The sequence below is a fragment of the Teleopsis dalmanni genome, chromosome 2 (genome assembly GCF_002237135.1).
Source record: "Teleopsis dalmanni isolate 2A chromosome 2, ASM223713v2, whole genome shotgun sequence".
In the NCBI taxonomy this organism is placed as follows: Eukaryota; Metazoa; Arthropoda; class Insecta; order Diptera; family Diopsidae; genus Teleopsis; species Teleopsis dalmanni.
In genome coordinates this window covers 145,755,624-145,775,488 of record NC_051847.1, presented here as the reverse complement: position 1 = coordinate 145,775,488, position 19,865 = coordinate 145,755,624, and the positions used below count along the sequence as shown (strand labels likewise).

The following is a 19,865-nucleotide window of genomic DNA, read 5'->3' as shown; positions in this document are numbered from 1 at the left end:
TTCACATATGCTAACGTTTAAACTTTATTTGGCCTAGGCAATACTCCTAATCATTGTTAACCATTGTTAACATTCATAAATATAGTTTCGAATTTATCAATTATCCATTTTTTCTCCAGATCGTACCCCCAGTAATTTTTTATGTTTTAAAACAGGTGTATCGAAAGACTTGAGAGACAATTGTGTGAAACATAAATGTTTCTTTCTATACTTTTTATTAATCTAAATTTTATCTAAATAACAAATTATAGTAAGTGTGTTAGATTTCAGTACATATAGAATAGAAAATTTTTATTACGAAGCCGGGCCGTGTAAGCCTTTTGTAATTGCACAGAGTTTCCCAAACGTATCTCAATAATACCCACAACTATACATATATCTTTACTTCAACTTTTTTTTTGATGTAATAAAAATAACATTGCTCAATCTATATTACTAACATTTGAGATTTTTTCAGCTGATAGCTCACGACTAGATTTTTATTTTTCTTAACAATTGCTGGGCTATAGTGATTAAGACATAGGAGTATGTCTTAATGCCTTGAAGACGTTACAAACAACAACTTTAAATAGATTGCACAACTGAATAGGTAGGTTGTCATTTAATTCTAGTTCTAGTGTATAGAATTCTATTAGATTAACAATTTTCTTTGTTTTTTGCAATCATGATTGCTTAAAGTGAATTTCAGTTTGAAATAAATTGATAATTATATATTATACTAGTAATATAATTATCGTAGAATACTTTTTTGATTGACGATTATATTGTTTAGGTATGGATAGAGTAGCAAACTGTTTTTATATTTAATCGTTTCTTCAAAATAATATTTAACACAACTAATAGCATAGCATAATTTCAGTTCATTTACTATAAACATAAACTCACTAATCCCTGCACTCGTTTTTTTATTATCAATCAAATTAATATCTATAAGCTGATAAAACATTAATAAAAAACTTTCTGTTGATAATAACAAATTAATAAACTTCCAACATTTAGATAACCTAATACAATCTACAACATTAAATTTAATTTCGTTGTGATGTGAAAACTCTAGCTTTCCATTGAAACTATAAGAGCATTAAACTAAATTAATAGTTACCCAAACCTACCGCAACAACATCATTACAATCCCTATTGTCATTAGTGCTGCCCAACTTGATAGAATCTTGATAGAATTTTCCAAAGGGCTTTTCCCAAAGCTATTACTAATGCCACCACCACCATCACCGCCACCACCGTTATCAAATCATTAACTGTACTCGCACCATCATTATTCACTAATTTCGTTTATTCTTTATCCGACAATGACGAAATGTTTTCCTTATTGCAACATTTTACGGCTGACATAACCAATTAATTTTAATCGCATTGTTCAGTGGCCGCGTGTGTGCCTTACCAGAAGCACAACTTCAAATGTCATGGAACAGTAGACAATCCAACGTCCAAGCAGGAGGGTAAACTCTGACTTCTACACTTTTTGGTGTGGCAGCGAAATGATGTGAATGATGACGGTTGCTCTTGCTGGTTATTCAAGCTCATAAATACCGAATTTACGCACTTAATGTCACTTGGTTATTAAGTTCGCATGGGTGGAGGCACATGTCTGCGCGTATTTAACTGAAGACAGCGAAACGTTTAAAATTTCACTCATGAGTGCATTTGGTTGCAGTGCATGACAATGCAGTACAGCTCTCATTGTAAGTAACGAGTAAGCAGCTCGTTATGCAAAGCGCAGTGAAGAAGCTGAATTGCTTATCAACTACCTGAAATCGTTATATCCACGTACCAGTCTTTCACCTCACTATGCAGCGCTGTGCAGTGCTCTGTACTGGTGCGCTTTTTCGGTCTGAATCTTAGTCCTGCTGTTGCATAAAAAGCGTGCGAAATTAAGGACCACCTTAGTTGCTACTTGCTCGCTAGTGGCATTTTGTCAAGGATTTCCTACTTTGCTGCTTGTGATTTTTTATTTTTGTTTTTTTGTCACCAACTTGAGTAAAGCAGGCGTGAAGTGTAAGGGCAACAAATTAACACACGCTGTGCACTTGGACAGAAGAATAGGCAAGCAGGCGAACGTTTATATACTATATATATCGTACATATTATATATCTGATAGTAATGCCGTTATAAAATGTAACTTGAACGGCGCTTGGTGTCCCTATTTGTGAATTTACTTGCATTGTTGTTGCCACAAGGCAGGGATGAATATGAATTATGTGGCATTTAATTGTTAAATGTTATAAAATCTATGGTATAACACCCTAACAGCAACGTCGAAAAGTGCAAATGGCGCCATATCAGGAGTTTACGGTTTAAAGAGTATAATATAAAGCTATTGTTGTTGTTTTTAATTGCATAATATACAGCCCTTATGCTCAAGCACATGACGTAATTGAAATGAGAAGTAGACCTCAAGATTAGAAAGGTATTAAACCAGTCTTATGGAAGTTTCAGTATTTCTTACAAAATTTATACTCGTATTTTCTTTAAATGTGTTTTGGAATTTCAATGTTATTAAATAGATACTGTAACTTCGAGGTCAAGGATTTAACTAAACCTGCTCTTGACTTAACAATTTTAATAATTTATTATAGTAAAAAATAACTGTTGAAATGTTAGAACTTGAAAAATAATCAACAAAAGATTTTTTTTAACAGATAAAAAGATACGAGTATAGATCATAAATCGATCTTAAGAAATTATTACCAGCAATCTTTTTTAAAGAAAAGGTTCTGATTTGTCCATTGTCATAACTATTATTCAATGTCAGGATTATAAGGTTGATTGAAAACTTTTGAAAGCAAAAATGAAAAAGTGTGAATTTTTTAATAAAATTGGTATTTTTATTCAAGTTAATCTCCCGAAACTTCCATTCATCTATTCCAACGATCCTGCAATAATTTTATACTGTACTAATTTTCCAGAAGCCCTGCACAATGTACGGCACAATGACTTCTCTATTCGACGAAAAACCATTTCTACGAAAACTTTTTTTGCATCTCAGAAATCTGATGCCATAAAGTGAAGAGCTAAAGAACCAGTTTTAATCGACTTTAAACGTTCTTGTTCCAGTTTAGGATCATTATAGTAGATTCAGATCTCATCCATAATTATAAAACGACAAACAAAATCGGTTTTATTCTACTGCAGATTACGCTGAGAAACTAGTTTTTAATTCTAAATTTGTTAAATTGTCACGAATGCGACACTAACTTTCCGCATACCTTCTTCATACGTAATTTTTCTTTTAAAATATAGAATGCTTATTCGTCTGAAACGCCTAGGGTGTTAGTAAATTCGCGCCTAGTCAAATTTGGATCTAAACAAACAATGTCATAGACTTTTTCAATGATTTCTGATATCGTTGCACTTTTTGTACGCCCACTAAGTGGTTCATCTTCAACGCTTGTACGGCCACGTTTCAGCCAACCTGTAATTCCACGAATCATCCTGTAAGTTCCAAACTGTATCAACACTCAAAACCGTCACATAAATAAGGTATATGATTTTAGAAAATAATAGGGACAGTGGGCCAAAATTGGACAGTTGGAGCAAGTGTATTGAAATTGAATAATCGAAAATAAGTTTTGTAGTAATCCAATAAATAAATTAATTTAATTAGATAATGTAAAAAAAAATTATACTCACCAGTTTATCAGCTTATGAATCTTGTAAGTAAGCTGCTATGTTGGTAGTATTAGATTTTATACTTTATTTTTTCCAGCTTACAGAACTGATAACAGACGCATTTATGTATATTATTTAATTTATATTTATATTTATATTTGTATTTGTATTTTTTTGTAATGAAATATTAATTATTTTTCACACTTCACGCTTCCCAATATAAATCACTTCACTATTTCTATCAATGATTTTTTAACACTTTTATGCAATATTGGATTATCTGTCGAAACATGTAACTTTTATTCCAATAGAGACTAAATTATAAAATTTACAAAAATATTTATTTATTTAAATATTATAAATGCAGAACTAAACGACAATGTGTTCTCATTAAAACTTTATGAATATTTTGATTTTAATACACTTATGTGTTGCAAGTGGTAACGGGTTAACTCTTGAATGGAAAAGGTTAAGCTATGATGACCCCGATATTTCAGATGAATTATATCTGTACTGGAAAAAAAGTCAATAACTTATTGACTGGGATTCTAAGTCAAAAGGATTGAACATTTTTTATTTTTATTTGAATACTAATTAATAATTTACAGATAACTTTTTTATATTATATTACTATAAGTAAGGAATTTTCGCAAATTTTAATATATGAGAAATTCTTCAACTTATTGTTTAAATAATATCAATTACTGCCTCTTATTTTTTTTTTTTGTATTTCATAGTTTATAGTACCATTACATTGAAATTCTAAAAATATTATATCCTACTACCTAAACCGTACTTCATAATATTTCTATGGATCGTTGGTTACTTTACAAAGTTTAATTTTTCTATAAACAAATAGATATGACAAATATATTTATATACAATCTATATATACTTATATATATATATATATATGTATACATGTCATAGATATGTATATATATTGAGTACCTGCCAAACATGTGCAAATTTTTAGCAAAAAATTATTAATTAAAAATTTCAACACGATATTTAAAACTATTGTTGTTACCAGTCTTTGTCTTCTTGGTTCAAAGCCCGAAAATCTATTAATCAAAATATATTTATTTTTAAGAAACTATAAATTAAAATAATTTGCATTAATTTGCACACATTATTATTACTAATATATTTACTTTTGCATAAAAATTAAGAAATTTAATATGTGACGCATTTAGAAATCATAATATACATGTAATAAAAAAAAATTAAGATTTTGCAAATTATAGCTAAGTAAAGAAATTAACAAATGTAATTTAATTCTACAATCTTCAGTTTAAAATAAAAAGAAAAATCGTTTTAGAGAACAAATCTATCATTGTGCTACGTTATAGGAACTCATATAAAATCTTAAACTTAACCTTTAATAATCAAGGCTACAGTTGAGAGAATAAATACCGATTTAAAGTATGTATGAAAGAATTTTCATTGGTAGTATAATATACTTAAGAGGCAAGAAAAATTTTAATAAACTTTCGAAATGTAAAATATTTTACACTTTATACCTTAATATCTCGAGAAGTAGATACATCAGCAGATACCTTGAGGAAAAAACTTGTTCAAAATAGCTGACTCTACTAAAATTTGTTGCTAAATCAAAGTACTTGCGAAATTGAATCAATCCACATTTAGTGCTAAAACTTAAATTAAAATATGAATTTAGTATATAGATTATCAGTTAGAATATAATATAAGACTCTCTAAACAAGACCTCAATGTGTACACTGTAGAGAGAGCGAATCGCATCCTATCAACAAAGTTTGAAGGTCCTTGAGAGTAAAAAATATTCTCAAAGGCTGCAACTACTTTACAGTATTGAAATCAAGCAAGCAAGAAAAATACCCTGATTATCGCGATAAAGTGCATATCCAACCTTACAGTTAAAAGCAAAGGATTATAAAGAAGAGCAATTATAATATAAAAAAAAGACTGTTTATAAGAATGACAGAGTCTTCAAGCCACTAATCAGCATCGGAGGTGAATTACTATTTACTTGTTTTACCAAAGGTCTTATGTTCACTTAAAATAATTTTTTTCATAATAATAAACACTAAACTTCATGTCAACTATATTCAAATAATGGAGCAACATATTTTCAAGATAAATAAGTCTGACCTATTGGGTTTTTAAAAACTAATAAATGCGTAGACTATAATTTTAGATCTCTGAACAAAAATAACTTTAATGTATTTAATATATGCATAACTTACATACGTTTAGGCATATACTAAACAGGTAATTAGACCTATAAAAGCATTATTGATTTTGGATGACAAAAACACTGGAACTTACAAGAAACTATAATAAGTTTTCAATTAATTTTAAAAAAAATTAAAACAAACCTATATTTCATATAAATTTTCCTTTTAAATTAAACTCAAATCACTACATAAACACATTCAGTGCTTAACTTTAAACAAATTAAAAAACTAAAACAGACAAAATTCTAGGTACCAGCCAATAGAATTACCAAATCAAAAAAAAAAAAAAAACATTGACAGCTAACAGCACTAAAAAAGGAGTAGTAGTGTTAAAAGTTAACGACTTTTGGGCGAAGTGTTATGTACTGAGCTCAAATTTCTTTGTTGATGTCTTTATTTTTACTTCTTAGTTAGTCTAAAATAAAACAAAACTGGCAATTTAAAAAGTTCTTTAAGAAATTTATTTTTGGAAATCTATCTTTTTAATATTTTATGCTATAAAATATTTACAATATATTGTAAATTGTATATTGTTGTAATGATCTTTGTAGATCATAATCCTGATGATGACTCTCAAGGAAAGTTGAAATATAGAGTATAATAAAAAATATTAAACGTTAAATTATTTAACAAGAAGGGACCTACAGCCAGGTAAAAAATATATAAAAAACAATTTTAATAAACAGATCAATAAATAAATTCAAAAAATTTTATAAGATATTTATTTTTTTAACTACTGAAATTATCTATAAACCCTCTGAAATCAATTTTGACTACAGGCCTATTTACACCCCCCTACTGAACGGTTAAAAGTTGATTGCGAATAAGCGTCCACTCAATAGAAATTTTCACAGTGCAAATAATAAAATTAATTAAATCAGTCATTTAAACTACAATTAATTTACAATTGTTTTTTATGTTGAAAGCAATATATCAAATGAATATCATTTGTTTTGCATTAATTCTATCTAAATTTATATCAAAATTTATAGCAGGAAATGCATCGTCATATTTCATCAAAAAATTATTTAAACATTTTTCAATCTTCAAAGCATCGCGAATTAACAAAAACTAAATACCTCAGAATGCGCCAAAATTTGCAAAATATTTACGTGAAAAAAAAACAATTTTTTTGCTTTTATTTTTCTTTTTCTTTAACATGCACAATTACCTATTAATTTTGCCAATTTCTAATTATGTCTGCATGTATTTTATCATAAATCTTTTCAAAATTATTTATTTAACAGCACATATATTATTCCTCAGAATTAAAAGAATATAAACAAAAAACAAAAAAATGTAAACAAAACAAAATTAACATATTTTTTGTTGTTAGACTTGAGCACGTTTTTAATTACAACAGCAACATCAACAACAACAACAAACACAAAACGTAGCGTGTTGCTGTTGGTAAGCTTATTAAATACCGGCGAGTTATGCTTTATATTCGTTTAATAACAGTTAATGATAACAATTTTTTAACAAATATTGTAATATATTTAGTATTAAAATAATTAATTAAATCACTTTTTTATTTATGAACTTCAAAAAATAGCAGAAAAAATTCAAACAATAATTTGCTACAATTAAACGTAGCAAAATTCAAACCCAAAAACGCGTAACCTACCACGTACACGAATTCGCAGCAACTGATTTTGTATGAAAACAGCAGCAGCAAAACATACTAACCAGTGTGCACTTCCTATGGCAATGAAAGAGTAGTAGCAGAATGAAAAAAAAGTACTATTTAAAATTTTGAAAATAAATATTTCTAAAAAAAAATTATAATTATTATTGAAAAGATATATTTGATATACATCAAGATATATTTATTTAAATAAATATTGCTGAATAGTTTTATTTTAATAACTTGTATAAAAGGAAATAATAAAAGAAATACTTGCGTACTATGTCCATTTAAAAAGTGTGCTGTGAATCAGAGACATTCAATTTGCGCTGAATACAATACTAACAGTTGCATACAAAAACGCAGTAAAATTGATTTAAAATAAATGTTTGGATTCAAAGGAATTATTTCTAAAGTAAAGTGCTTTAACTAATCAACGGTTGAATGCGACAAAATTAAAAATTATTTAAAAGATTAATTAAATTGCATTTTAACGTCAGTTATGACGATACTGACTATTTTATTTAATAAAGTTATTATATTTAATAGAGAGGTTACAGGCTCCTCGAGGAGGTATGCAGATCTTAGGTCAATTATTGCTTAGTCTGATGAAGTGATAAACACTAATCTAGTCAAGGCGCAAAGAGGAGGAAACCTCGCAGTTAATAGAGAGTAAAAGTGCTCAGGTGCACTGACTCAACTAGCCTCAACATAATACAACAACAAAAAATTTTATATTATTTTAATAATCAGCCAAAAAACTCAATTAATTAAAATAATCTAAAAGAAACCCTAAAGATTAATTGATATAAAATAATGTATAAAATAAATACATATAATACCCATTTAAATTAAATTAAATTAATGTTAATCACTTTTGAATTTAATTTTAATTTAAATTTAATTTTTTTTATATATATTAGTCACTATTTAACTACTTATTAAGATCACTTTAATATGTATATCTTCTTTTTTGCTTTCTCATATATAAATATTTAACTCTACAGTCCAGGACTCTCGTTCTTTATTAAACACTCCCGTTAAGGTGTAGTAGACCCTCCTTGGTATACTAATGCTGGTATTAAGCGCTCACTCATAAGTTTTTCAATAATTCGTCTATATTTGAATTGTATAAGTAGAACTAAATACAGAATAACGAATTAATTACACTGTAAGGCCCAAATTTTGCATTAAAATATAGGCTCACAAATTTAATTAGTAGTATAATGAGTTTTTTTATAATGAGTTTTAAATCCAATTAATAAAATTTTTCTGCAGTAACACCTATTTTTGACCCTGTAAATTACATATCAAAGACAAACATTTTTTATAAACGAATGACCCTGTAAAGTAAAATATGTTTTGATTAATTTTTTGCCGCTAATAAAATTTAGTTAAATTTGTTGTAACTATTTCACTTGTTTGTCTGCATAAACAAATTTAAGAAAAATATTGTGCACGCATTTTTTATGTGATGCAGTTATTTTTGTTGAATTTGATTGCAATGCGTACAACAATAAGAAATTTGTTTTGACAAATTTACGGGATTTTGTTTATTTGAAAATAATTATTGTTTTTGTATGTAATGGAAGGAATTTCAAATAAAAGGGCAGCGAAATTGCCAAATCGTTCTATTTGGAATTTCTTTCACTACAGGTAAGAACTACATATTTTGTTAGGGACGATAGTGGGAGCTCGGACTAGTTGGTCCAGGCACATGTTGATTCGTTTGGCCATTGCTGACGATCACCGTGTGAATGGATGGACTGGTTTGGGCGAAGTGATGGTGGTTGAATTACCTTCTGCTTGGCTTATGCTGGCGTAGGGTAGTTTAACCAGTTGAGTTACCTGCTGCTTGGCTTATGCTGGCGTTGGGTAGTTTAACTAGTCATCCAGTTTTCCATTTGGTCATAGCTGATGGAGGAATGGACGACGAGTCACAAACACTGTCAGAAGGCGTGTGGGACAACGAGCGTTTGGCAATTGCTGACGGACGTGGCCAGGCGTAATAGCAGGAAGGGACCCTTGTCTGGTTTTTACTGACAAAGGTATTGATTTATATTTTATTAGAGTTTCTTTAGGTTTTGCTATTTGGAATTTCTTTCACTACAGATTTCACGATTCTAATGACAGCAACTTGCGCACCACTGACATCAACATCATACAACATTCTACACCATTTACAACATCGCTACAACAGTGTTACAACATTAACAACATTCCACATCATTGACAACATTTTCAACATCGCTGTCTATTACTTTCCACAACTTAATTTATATTTTTTTGGTTAAATAATAAACGCTACTTTAAACAGAAGTGTCTCTATTATTTCACATTTATAAATTTCTTATAACGAACCCTGGTATACTCACTGAGTATACCCCAGCTATAGATAGGGCCGGGAAAAAGGTCGTTACAACACCAACAATTTAAATATTATTTATTATTTTTATTATTTCATATAACACATAAAAATACCAACAATTTAAATAATCGAAAATATATCAATGCAAGTCCAGTAAAATTTTAAGTAGTGAAAAATTAAGAAAACAATTGTCTTAAAAAAATTAACATTCAATATTTTTTTTTTTTTTTGTACTTTTAAGCAACAATATACAATTCCTTTTTTTTATTATTTAAATATTTATATATAATAATTAAAGCGAATTAATTTTAATAATTAATTAAAATTATATATGAAATTATTAAATTCTTTTTTGAAATACTTTTGAAATACATTTCGAACGAATAAATGGCATAAAAGTCTATAATTACTTTATAGTAATTATAAAGTAATACAGTACTTTCAATAGCTACTCTTTTAATAATTATTTCAACTCTTTAATTACATTTCCCTGCAAAAAAGCCAACAAAAAAGAAATATATACCAATTTCACTTTCTAAGGACACTCAACAGACTGATCTATCGTTAAGCAAGAAAATCGTCTTTATATAACGCTGCGTTCTTATCTTCACAATGTTTGCAGGATTAAAGTTTTGTTAATTTGTTGTTGTTTCTGTTTGTAATAGTTTTTTCTTCATTAAACTTTATTTAGTTATATATAAATAATTGTTACCAAACCATCGAACCGAATTTCCATGTCTGAAACACTGTTGAAAAATAACAAAATTCGCTTTTGAAACGAATAGTAAATGATTGCAAATCATCCATTATAAGATACTGCCGCTCAACCAAATCATTGATTTGAGAAACTACTAGGTAGAAGTCTAAAGTCTCTGATATTGATCAAGTTAATTTGTTGTATTTTATCACGATAAAGATATACCATCATTTCTTTAGTGACCCGGCAATAATGAAGAAACCTTGACTAATTTCCAAATCACTCTCTAGCTTTCATACAATAATACACGGAGTTACGCATATATAAATCTGTTTATACAATCTGTGTATAATGTTTTTTAAAAAACCGCATAAAAGTTGCCGCAACCAGCCTGTGCTTTATTACCACATAAGATTTGAGCGTAATCCGTTACTTAGCGATTGACATTAGCTATTTTCGCAATCACAATTTTTACTATTTTGCACACAGGATCCGTCCTAATAGTTTTTGATAAAAAACTGAGCGAATGTAAACCACCTAGTACCATAGTCAATTTACTTAAATCCAGTCGGTCTGTAAATGCGTCCCATTGCAGTGGCTAGTTTTCTCTGCCTTGACTCACGTCCATTAAAATTCCACCTATCTCTAATCCACTCCTACTCCGAAACAATCCATTCAGACTCCTAAGCAAGCCACTCTTACTCCTAAACAATCCACTCTTACTCCTAAACAATCCATTCTGACTCCTAAATGATCCTTACTTACTTTAAACAATCCACTCATCTCTCACACTACAATAACCTACCCACATCCTAACTATTGTATACATGTTAGTTATTCATTTAATGTTATCTGCTTTATAAATCTCCGCGGGTTACAACAACCCAACACCCTACTCACCTAACATAACCTCGTACGCCTTTATTTTTTGGTTTCGGAATATAATATTATCACTTAGAGAAAGGCATTTTGAGTTCACTGCAGAGTTCAATGCTTCAATCAGTTTATGTAAAATGTGTGAAGGATTGTATTGAACGCCTGACATAATTGCATTGCACTTGATGTGGTCTACTTTGAAAGTGACAAAAGCAATTTTTAATAATCTTTTTGTTTTATTTAATAATACCAGACATATTATAATTTTTTTTTTATTGCAGCTTGGTCTTTAGTCTACATTCGTTAGTGACCATTAGTTATAGATATTTACTAGACTCTTCTGCATAATATAAATATGAAAATGCTATATTAAGAGAACACTATGTGCTTACAATACACTGTGAATATCTGATCTTATATGATATAAAATTTTGGTTTGACATTGCAACTGCAGTTAGATGTGGAATATGAGAGTGTTGGCACGTTATCTGCGCTGTTTTAATTGTAGTCCAGAAACTGCGTTTCTGGACCTCAATTTTAAAGAAAAATCCAGTACATTTTTTTTATATTTTATATTTATTAATTGAAAACACACAAAATACAGTATATACTACAATTGCTCACAAAAAATGTGTTTAGTATTTAAAATTGGTAACTTTTAATTAACATTAAAAAAAATTTAATAAAAGTTCTGATTTGCAGCATTTTTATATAAATATAAATTTCATAAAATGTTAGATTAAAATTAAAAGCATTATTTTTCAAATGGTTGAAATTATTATATGTGAGTTCTATGGCATAAATTTCTAATTTATAACTGAAATAAATTTTAATTAAATTAGGATTTAAATAAAAACAGAAACAAACAAAGCAATATAAAACTGTCTATAAACTGTTTTCACAATACACAGTCAAGCTTACTATATGAATTCACTTTGCAATTGAAACCTTTATAAATATAACCTGTTTTTTATATATAAATACCACTTGTTATATATTTATTTGTTCCAATTTGACTTGACTGTATTTTCTTACCGAGAAACCAAATGTACCGAATTATAAAGTCTGTCTCTTAATTTCAAGGTAGTGATTTAATGGAAAACAAAAAATGTTGGTCTCTCAATTCCTTGTTTTGGCATTTTTGTTTTTATTTATAAAAATATTTTAATTAAAAAAAAAATACTATATATATTACAGTGTCCTTCCTTACTTATATAAAGAAAAATGCCTTTGAAAACAAAATGAAAGCTGCATTTTCGGTTTAAACCAACATGCTTATGGTTATGACATATAAAAGTATAATTTTAAAGAATAACTTAAACAAACAAATAAAAGCAAAAAAGAAACATACCAGTTCCAGAGAAGCAATATGAATGTTATAGAAGAGTAGAGGCTAAAGTAGTTCTTAATACGGGCACGACTGAAATTGTGCGTTGATTGGTAGACTCCATTTTGGGTGCAAATGAGCTGAGTGAATGGTGGATCCAAATATAATTTTGAAATCCGAACATAATCCGAAAAGTATGCGCTAGAGTTTATAGACATTGAAAGTGCAATGGTGCATGGTATCCTTTGCAAACACAGGGGAAGTAAACGCACGAATTGCAGCAGAAGTTTAAGGTAATAACAATTTTATGCCAAATTATTAATTCATACATTTTTAAATAAAATTTGTTACATTTTTTTCACAATATTTCATTTTACAAAGTTTTAGTTTTAGAACTTCTCCTTATTTGGCACTACAGTCCAGTCAGTGTGAATCTTGCCCTCCCTAAGTTATAATTTTAGAACATTTTTTTCTATTTTGGCATAAAATTGTATATTACTCAATTTTTATCCTGAATCCGTAAAGGCGAAGTAATTTAATGGCAAAAATATGTTTACAAATTTAGCACTAAAATCCAAAATCCATTCCAATATACAATTTAACTGATATATGTATATATATATATATATATTTATATTTAAATATATATATTATCCTCCTCCCACGATGTCCTATGCAACATAATAATTTATATAATTTATATTTTTGTAAATAATCCAGTGTAAATATGAATATTCCACTGCATAGAACATGAAATCCATATGAGAAACGTATAAACGATGTGGAAAAGGGCAAAAACTAAATAACCAAGTTAATATCCTTACATGATATTCCTAGTGAATTCCTATACGCTTAATGTGCATTCCAAAATATATGTACGAAAAATTTTGTATTATATCAATGAGGTCAGGTCAATCAGCAACTATATATCCTCCTAGTAGTGTAGACAGGTAAACAGCTACACAGCTACGGATGTTAATGCTCCTCCATACTGTTTTAAAATGCTTATTCAATCAACATTAAATTGTACTATATAAGTTCCTTTAAAAATAAATTAAGTCAGTTTTAAAATATGTCCTTAAATCCTGCAAATCCATTATTATGCATGTACAGTTATCCTTCCCCAAATATATTTCCATTATGTACGGAAAGAAAAGAAAAATAAATATTATTAATACATACATATTCTATATAAATAATTAATTTTTAGTACATATATTTTATCATTTAGTTATATAGTGATTATGGTTTGTCTACACACGATTTCAAAAATATTTTAACTTTAACTGATTGCATGGACTTTTGATGTTTGAAATTCAATCAGTATCGAATAATTAAAAGCTTATATCAATAGATACTGGATAGTTAGCAAAATTATACATTAATGATTATTATTATTATTATTATATTAGTTTTTTTTTTAATTTTAAATCTTTAGAGTGTAAAACTGCTGACTTTTATTAGAAAAAGTTATTGTTTTTTTTTTGTGGTTAAATAAGTAGGAAAAAACCACACTGTTAGATGCCATTAACATTTTATATTTGAATATCTTTGTTAAAACATTTGGTCATTTGTAATGTTTAATTAAACAATTTATATGCTAAAATTGAAAAGGTTTTGTTTCTTTTTTTTTTTTAATTAATTAATTGTACTTTCGGCAAAAAGATTGCGTTAAGTGAATTTTTAAAATTGTCTTTTGCTTCTGCAGTTTGATAAAATTTTGGTTATTTTTAATTTACGTGTGGGAAATTGTTTGGTTTCTTGTATTCTTAAAAGTTAGACCTAGAACGAGAACGAGACCTGGAATAGGATGCCCGACGGACTGGTGAGTAGGTTGGAGTTCCACGGCGACGTGCACGTGGCGAAAACGAACGTGAACGTGATCTATAAGAATAAATAAAATATTTATTATTATGTTTAAAAAATATATTTGTATTTTAAATACCTGTCACGATAATCAAAACGACCGCCACCACGTTCTCCGTCATTACTATCCTCACGAACACGTATGTAGGAAACTTCACCCTTAAATAAGAATATAAATATATTAATTTATATTTATACACATAAATATTTAAATATAAATGCATTAATTTATATATATACCATAGACATAAATATTTAAATATAACAAATTCTTAAACAAGTGCAGATATAACAGAATCGCAGTTTAACTAATTATCAAAAACTTGAAAATAACAAGAGTACTAAAAATGTTACATAAAATATTTGCGAGAAAAAGGTTTTGGTAAAGTTATTTGCAGGAAATATGAGATTTACGCCTAGGCACCGTTCTTCTTTCCAAATTCCTTCCTTCCTTTCTTCTTCCCAACAAAGATAAAGTCAGTAGATTTTTTTAAGTTACCACAACAACGTGTAGAATTCTTGTAGTTTAATGGAACGGAGCCACATCTCAATTGTGCTCAAATTAACGGCTACTTAAAGACAAACATCTGGATTAGTTATTGTATGAAGAGATAAGAATTTTGTCATGTATTTATTTACATTTTAAAAGATTACGATAATAGTCTTTAAATAACAATCTAACGTTTTATTATTACAATAAACGTAACGATTCACTTAGTGATAGATCAATTATCCAATTATATAAAATTGAGAACAATTAAACCCATTTGAACGTTTAATACATAGCACTAAATATAATCTTATATAAATTCTATAGAAAATATAAACTAAATAAAAAATCCGAACATTTCCTAAGACCACCGATGATAAGTACTTGGCAATACTCGGAACAGCCAAACTTTAATAAATTAACTAAATTTTTTGTTGTTGTCTTTTCATTTCTATTCGAAATCTTCTAAAATTCTAGAAGGTTTAATCTATGTTCCTTACAACTGCATACAACTAATTAAAAGAAATATCTAATATTTAACTTGATTTTCTAACCAAGTGCAATTAGTCAACAATTCCATTATTAGACTAATATCTCTATATCAATGAGATTGGTAAATTTGTTTCTATTTTTGAAACGGCAACTCGTGTGCAGGTGTTTGCATATTAATTTTTCTTGTTAATTCTTCTTGTGTCTTGTAGCGTGTTTAAAACGACATTTGTTATTTTTGTTACCATAGAAATAAAATTCTAATAACAGGTACAGAGAAAACTGAGGAAAACAATTACAAATATAGAATAATGGAAAGGGCAAGAACTTTATTTATGCAAGTACATATTCAGGTTAAAGATTCCTGAATATATGAATAGAGCGTAGTCAAGGATTAACTGCTTGCATGTTTATTTAAATGAATAATTAAACAGATGTACATTCTTGTATAAAAGGAATTTTCATTTTTAATATAGCTTCAGTACAAACAGGTCAATTTTTGTTATAAAAAATTTTAAATTTACTAGTTTAGCTGGGCAAGTATAACTCATACGAATTTGTAAAGATTTTCTGACAACCACGTAGTGACAGATAAATGTGTTTTATATGCAGTTTTTTATCTTAATAGTAGTTTTAATTAAAAATGACAGAGAGAGCTTAAATGAATCGATAAAAGAAATTATTTAAACAATATCTTATTACCACGAAGCTGTAGGCATTCTAAAATAATTCTGACACGATTATAGGTGTTAGCATAACATAGCTAAGCTATTATTTGTAACTTGAATTTATGTCGTACAACTCCTTGGAAAGTCCGCAAACAAGACGAAATGCAAGCAATTTAAGTAGTAATAGTAGTATTAGGTTTACTTTTACTTCATTTTAAATTTATTGTATTACATAGAAATTAATTACAATTATATTATATATGTGAAGCATACAACTATTGTATTTTACGCATTTGCCGACAAGCAATTTAATAATAATTAAAGAGAAAATTTTATAAGACAAATTTAATTTATATTAGCTAATATAAATCTACTGATGAAATAAGTCCTTACTAAAAGTACTTACTAAAATATTATATTATACATGTTATACAAGTAAAATAAAACGAGAACGAGACCTGGAATAGGAACCTCGACGGACAGGTGGAATGTACTAATAATTAAATAAGAAAATTTTATAAGACAAATTTAATTTCTATTAGCTAATATAAATATGCTAATGGACTAAGTCCAACTTAATAAAATGTTATATATTCTACATGACATACAAGTAAAATAAATATACTGATATCACTAAAGATGTTATTTATACGTGTTTTGGGTAAGAGTGTATATGTATATACATTTTTATCCATATTAAAACTAAATAAACGCCTCTAAAAAACAATACATAGATAACAGATAAGTTATTAAATATTTTATGTTGAAAAAGTAAGCGAATATAATAATAATTATCCAATTATTCTACAATTTAATAAAAATTTATTGAATAAACCGTAGCAATTGATAGCTTACGTAGAAAACCAATAAAAATTGCAAGTCTCAGCTTATGGACGGACATTTCATTTAATTATTTATATCATTTACAATAAAAACATCAAGACATACTAAAGATAAATAATAGATAAATGTGTTGAACACTCAATTTTTAATTTCTGTTTCATCTTTCATGTGTGCATCTGTTTTAACGTAATCATTCTCGACAAATAAAAAGATATAACACCATATATAGAAATAAAGACAACTTAGTGCAATATGTATTCACTCAGAACTGAAGTTTTAAAAAAATTTACGTCTCTATAATTAAACTTTATATTCAAGCCAATTAAAAAAAATCTGTTTTTATATTTAACTGAAATGCATACGCTTTATAAATATAACAAAATAATATTCAAATACTATCTCAGCAACCCTTATAAAATAGATTTTAACATTCAAATTGAGTCATGAGTTTTTACCCTTAATTATCGCGTTTATTAGACCGTTAAAAAAAAAAGACTTACCTCGTGAGACCGAAAACGCGAATCGTCCAACTTTTTAATAGCGTACTTCATATCTTCCAAACGTAGGAACTCAACAACACCTGTTCCATCTTTATAAGTGTCTGCAAAGCAAACATCACCAGCTTCACGCATATGATCTTTCAAATCCTGCCAGGAACCAGATGGTGGTAGACCAGTTACCATTACACGATACTGAGAGCGTTTGGTTGGTGGACCACGTCCACCGCCACCACCACGACCGCGATCATTGTTTCTATCGTTACGATTGCCCCGATAACTACCAGGACCACCACCGCGAGGAAATTCTACGCGTAGACGATAACCATCATAATCATAACCGTCACGAGCTTTTACCGCATCATCAGCATCACTGTAAATTTTCAATCAAATTATCAAATTTTTTAAACATTAAAAAAAAAGTTAATTTAATAATCGAAAATTATTTTTTTAAAGATAAAGTATTTAAAAATAATTTTGCAAAAATTTTCTTTAGATATGAATATTTACCGCGCATCTTCGAACTCTACAAATGCAAATGGCGGACCACGCCGGTTTTTCAAGTCAACAAAAGTAACTTTGCCAAATTTGTGAAACAAATCTTGAATATCTTTAGTACGGATATCCGGTGGAAGGTTTCCAACATATATACGGCATTCATTACGTCCGGCCATTGTTTCCTTAATTTTTAAATTTAATATAACGCGCTACTCAAAACTACTAATTATATTTTCTCCGCAGTAAATTTCTTTGCTTCAATGTCTGCACTGACGCTGCTAGAAAGACGATATGAAAATCAATAATTTGACAACCAAAACTATAATGTTGCCAGGTGAAAAGAAATAAATTTAGAATTTTTGTGCTGCCACTACGTTAAATTTAGAGCCTAAAACATATCGTAACAAATTTTTCATATCTATAAATTTTCAAATATTATAGATATATTATATATACAATTGATTCAGTTTTCAATGCCATAATAATTAAAGTAAATACAATACTTATAGCTAACACTACATGATAAACAGTGGAAAAACGAAATATTTACAAATATTTACAAAACGGTTTTATTATCTAATATTATATTATACTGCATTTACATTGTGCGATTAAAAGTAGATTAAAGCAATTATCGAGGTAAAAGTATTAATCTAGTTGTTTGATCACAGTTCCTCATACAAAAGTTAATCTCATTTTGGTCGAAATTAATTTTTAACCTCCTTAGATATAATAATTATTTCTCTGTACAACTCTATAAATGTAGTTTTGTACATAATTGTAATTGAAATTTGTTGAATTACTGTTAAGTTTATATTACAGTTTTTTTTTATTTAAATTCTTTAGACATAATAAATGTATTTTACTTTTTTATGTATAATATGTAAGTTATTTATATATATTAATTATTTATTACTTATTTTTGGGACGGTGCATAAAAGTATTAAATATTTAATTAAAATTCTTATGTAAGGTGCTAAATATATCATTTTAAATTATTATGTCTATTTCATGTAAATTACTATAATATATAAGTTACTTATATATATGGATTATATTGTTATTTATTTTTGAGACGGTGCATACAACTATTAAATATATAAAATATTAATATTTAATTAAAATGCTTATATGAGGTGCTAAATATATCATTTTAAATTATTATGTCTATTTCATGTAAATTACGATTATTATGCACAGTCTTTCAAATTTTGATTTTATCAAAAAATTTATTTTTAGAAAAATTTTGAAATAGTACCAATTTGTACCTAAATACTTCTAATATAGAATTATTTAAACTATTATTAGCAATAAAGAACACAAAAATAAAAAAACAACATTTCATATTATTAAAAGTCAAAGTCAAGTTTCTAAATTAAAAAAATTTTAGGTTTTACAAAAAATTTCATTTCTAAAATATAAAAAATATACTCAAGAAATAGAATAAATAAACATAATTTCAATGTTTCAACTGGAATATTAAGTATCTGAGTTTCCACAGCAACGTTTTTAACTCGGCACTAGCAATATATTACTTTAAAAATCTGTCATGTTGCCATTTTTGTGCCAAAAACTTATTGGTAACGTATTATATTTTCAACAAGTTCAAACATAGTTTGGATTTTGGTGTGCCTATTTATATACATATATGGCAAAATCGGCTTGGTAGCTGGTTCTGAGCTCAAAGTTCACTTCTGTTAGCAAATTTCGTAATGTAAACCCCGTATTAGGTTAGCTTAGGTTACACCCGCGATACAGTTAGGAATATTGGC

At 28.0% G+C, this 19,865-nt stretch overlaps 2 protein-coding genes across 2 annotated transcripts in view; both read right to left on the bottom strand.

Annotated features, from left to right (window-relative positions):
* LOC119685136 (extracellular sulfatase SULF-1 homolog) overlaps positions 1 to 3,931 on the bottom strand; it is a 163,110-nt gene extending 159,179 nt beyond the window's left edge. Inside the window, exon 1 of the mRNA XM_038099344.1 lies at positions 3,650 to 3,931. The gene's annotated coding sequence lies outside the window, so the exon portion shown is untranslated. The remainder of the gene's footprint in view (positions 1 to 3,649) is intronic.
* Positions 3,932 to 14,175: 10,244 nt separating this feature from the next.
* On the bottom strand, positions 14,176 to 18,514 carry LOC119679514 (serine/arginine-rich splicing factor 1A). The gene is made up of 4 exons (XM_038091909.1): positions 18,106 to 18,514; positions 17,599 to 17,968; positions 14,688 to 14,767; positions 14,176 to 14,626 (listed from the first exon to the last, which is right to left on the bottom strand). Exons 1-4 carry the CDS (start codon positions 18,267 to 18,269, stop codon positions 14,512 to 14,514), a joined length of 729 nt encoding a protein of 242 aa, XP_037947837.1. The 5' UTR covers positions 18,270 to 18,514; the 3' UTR covers positions 14,176 to 14,511.
* Positions 18,515 to 19,865: the final 1,351 nt, after the last annotated feature.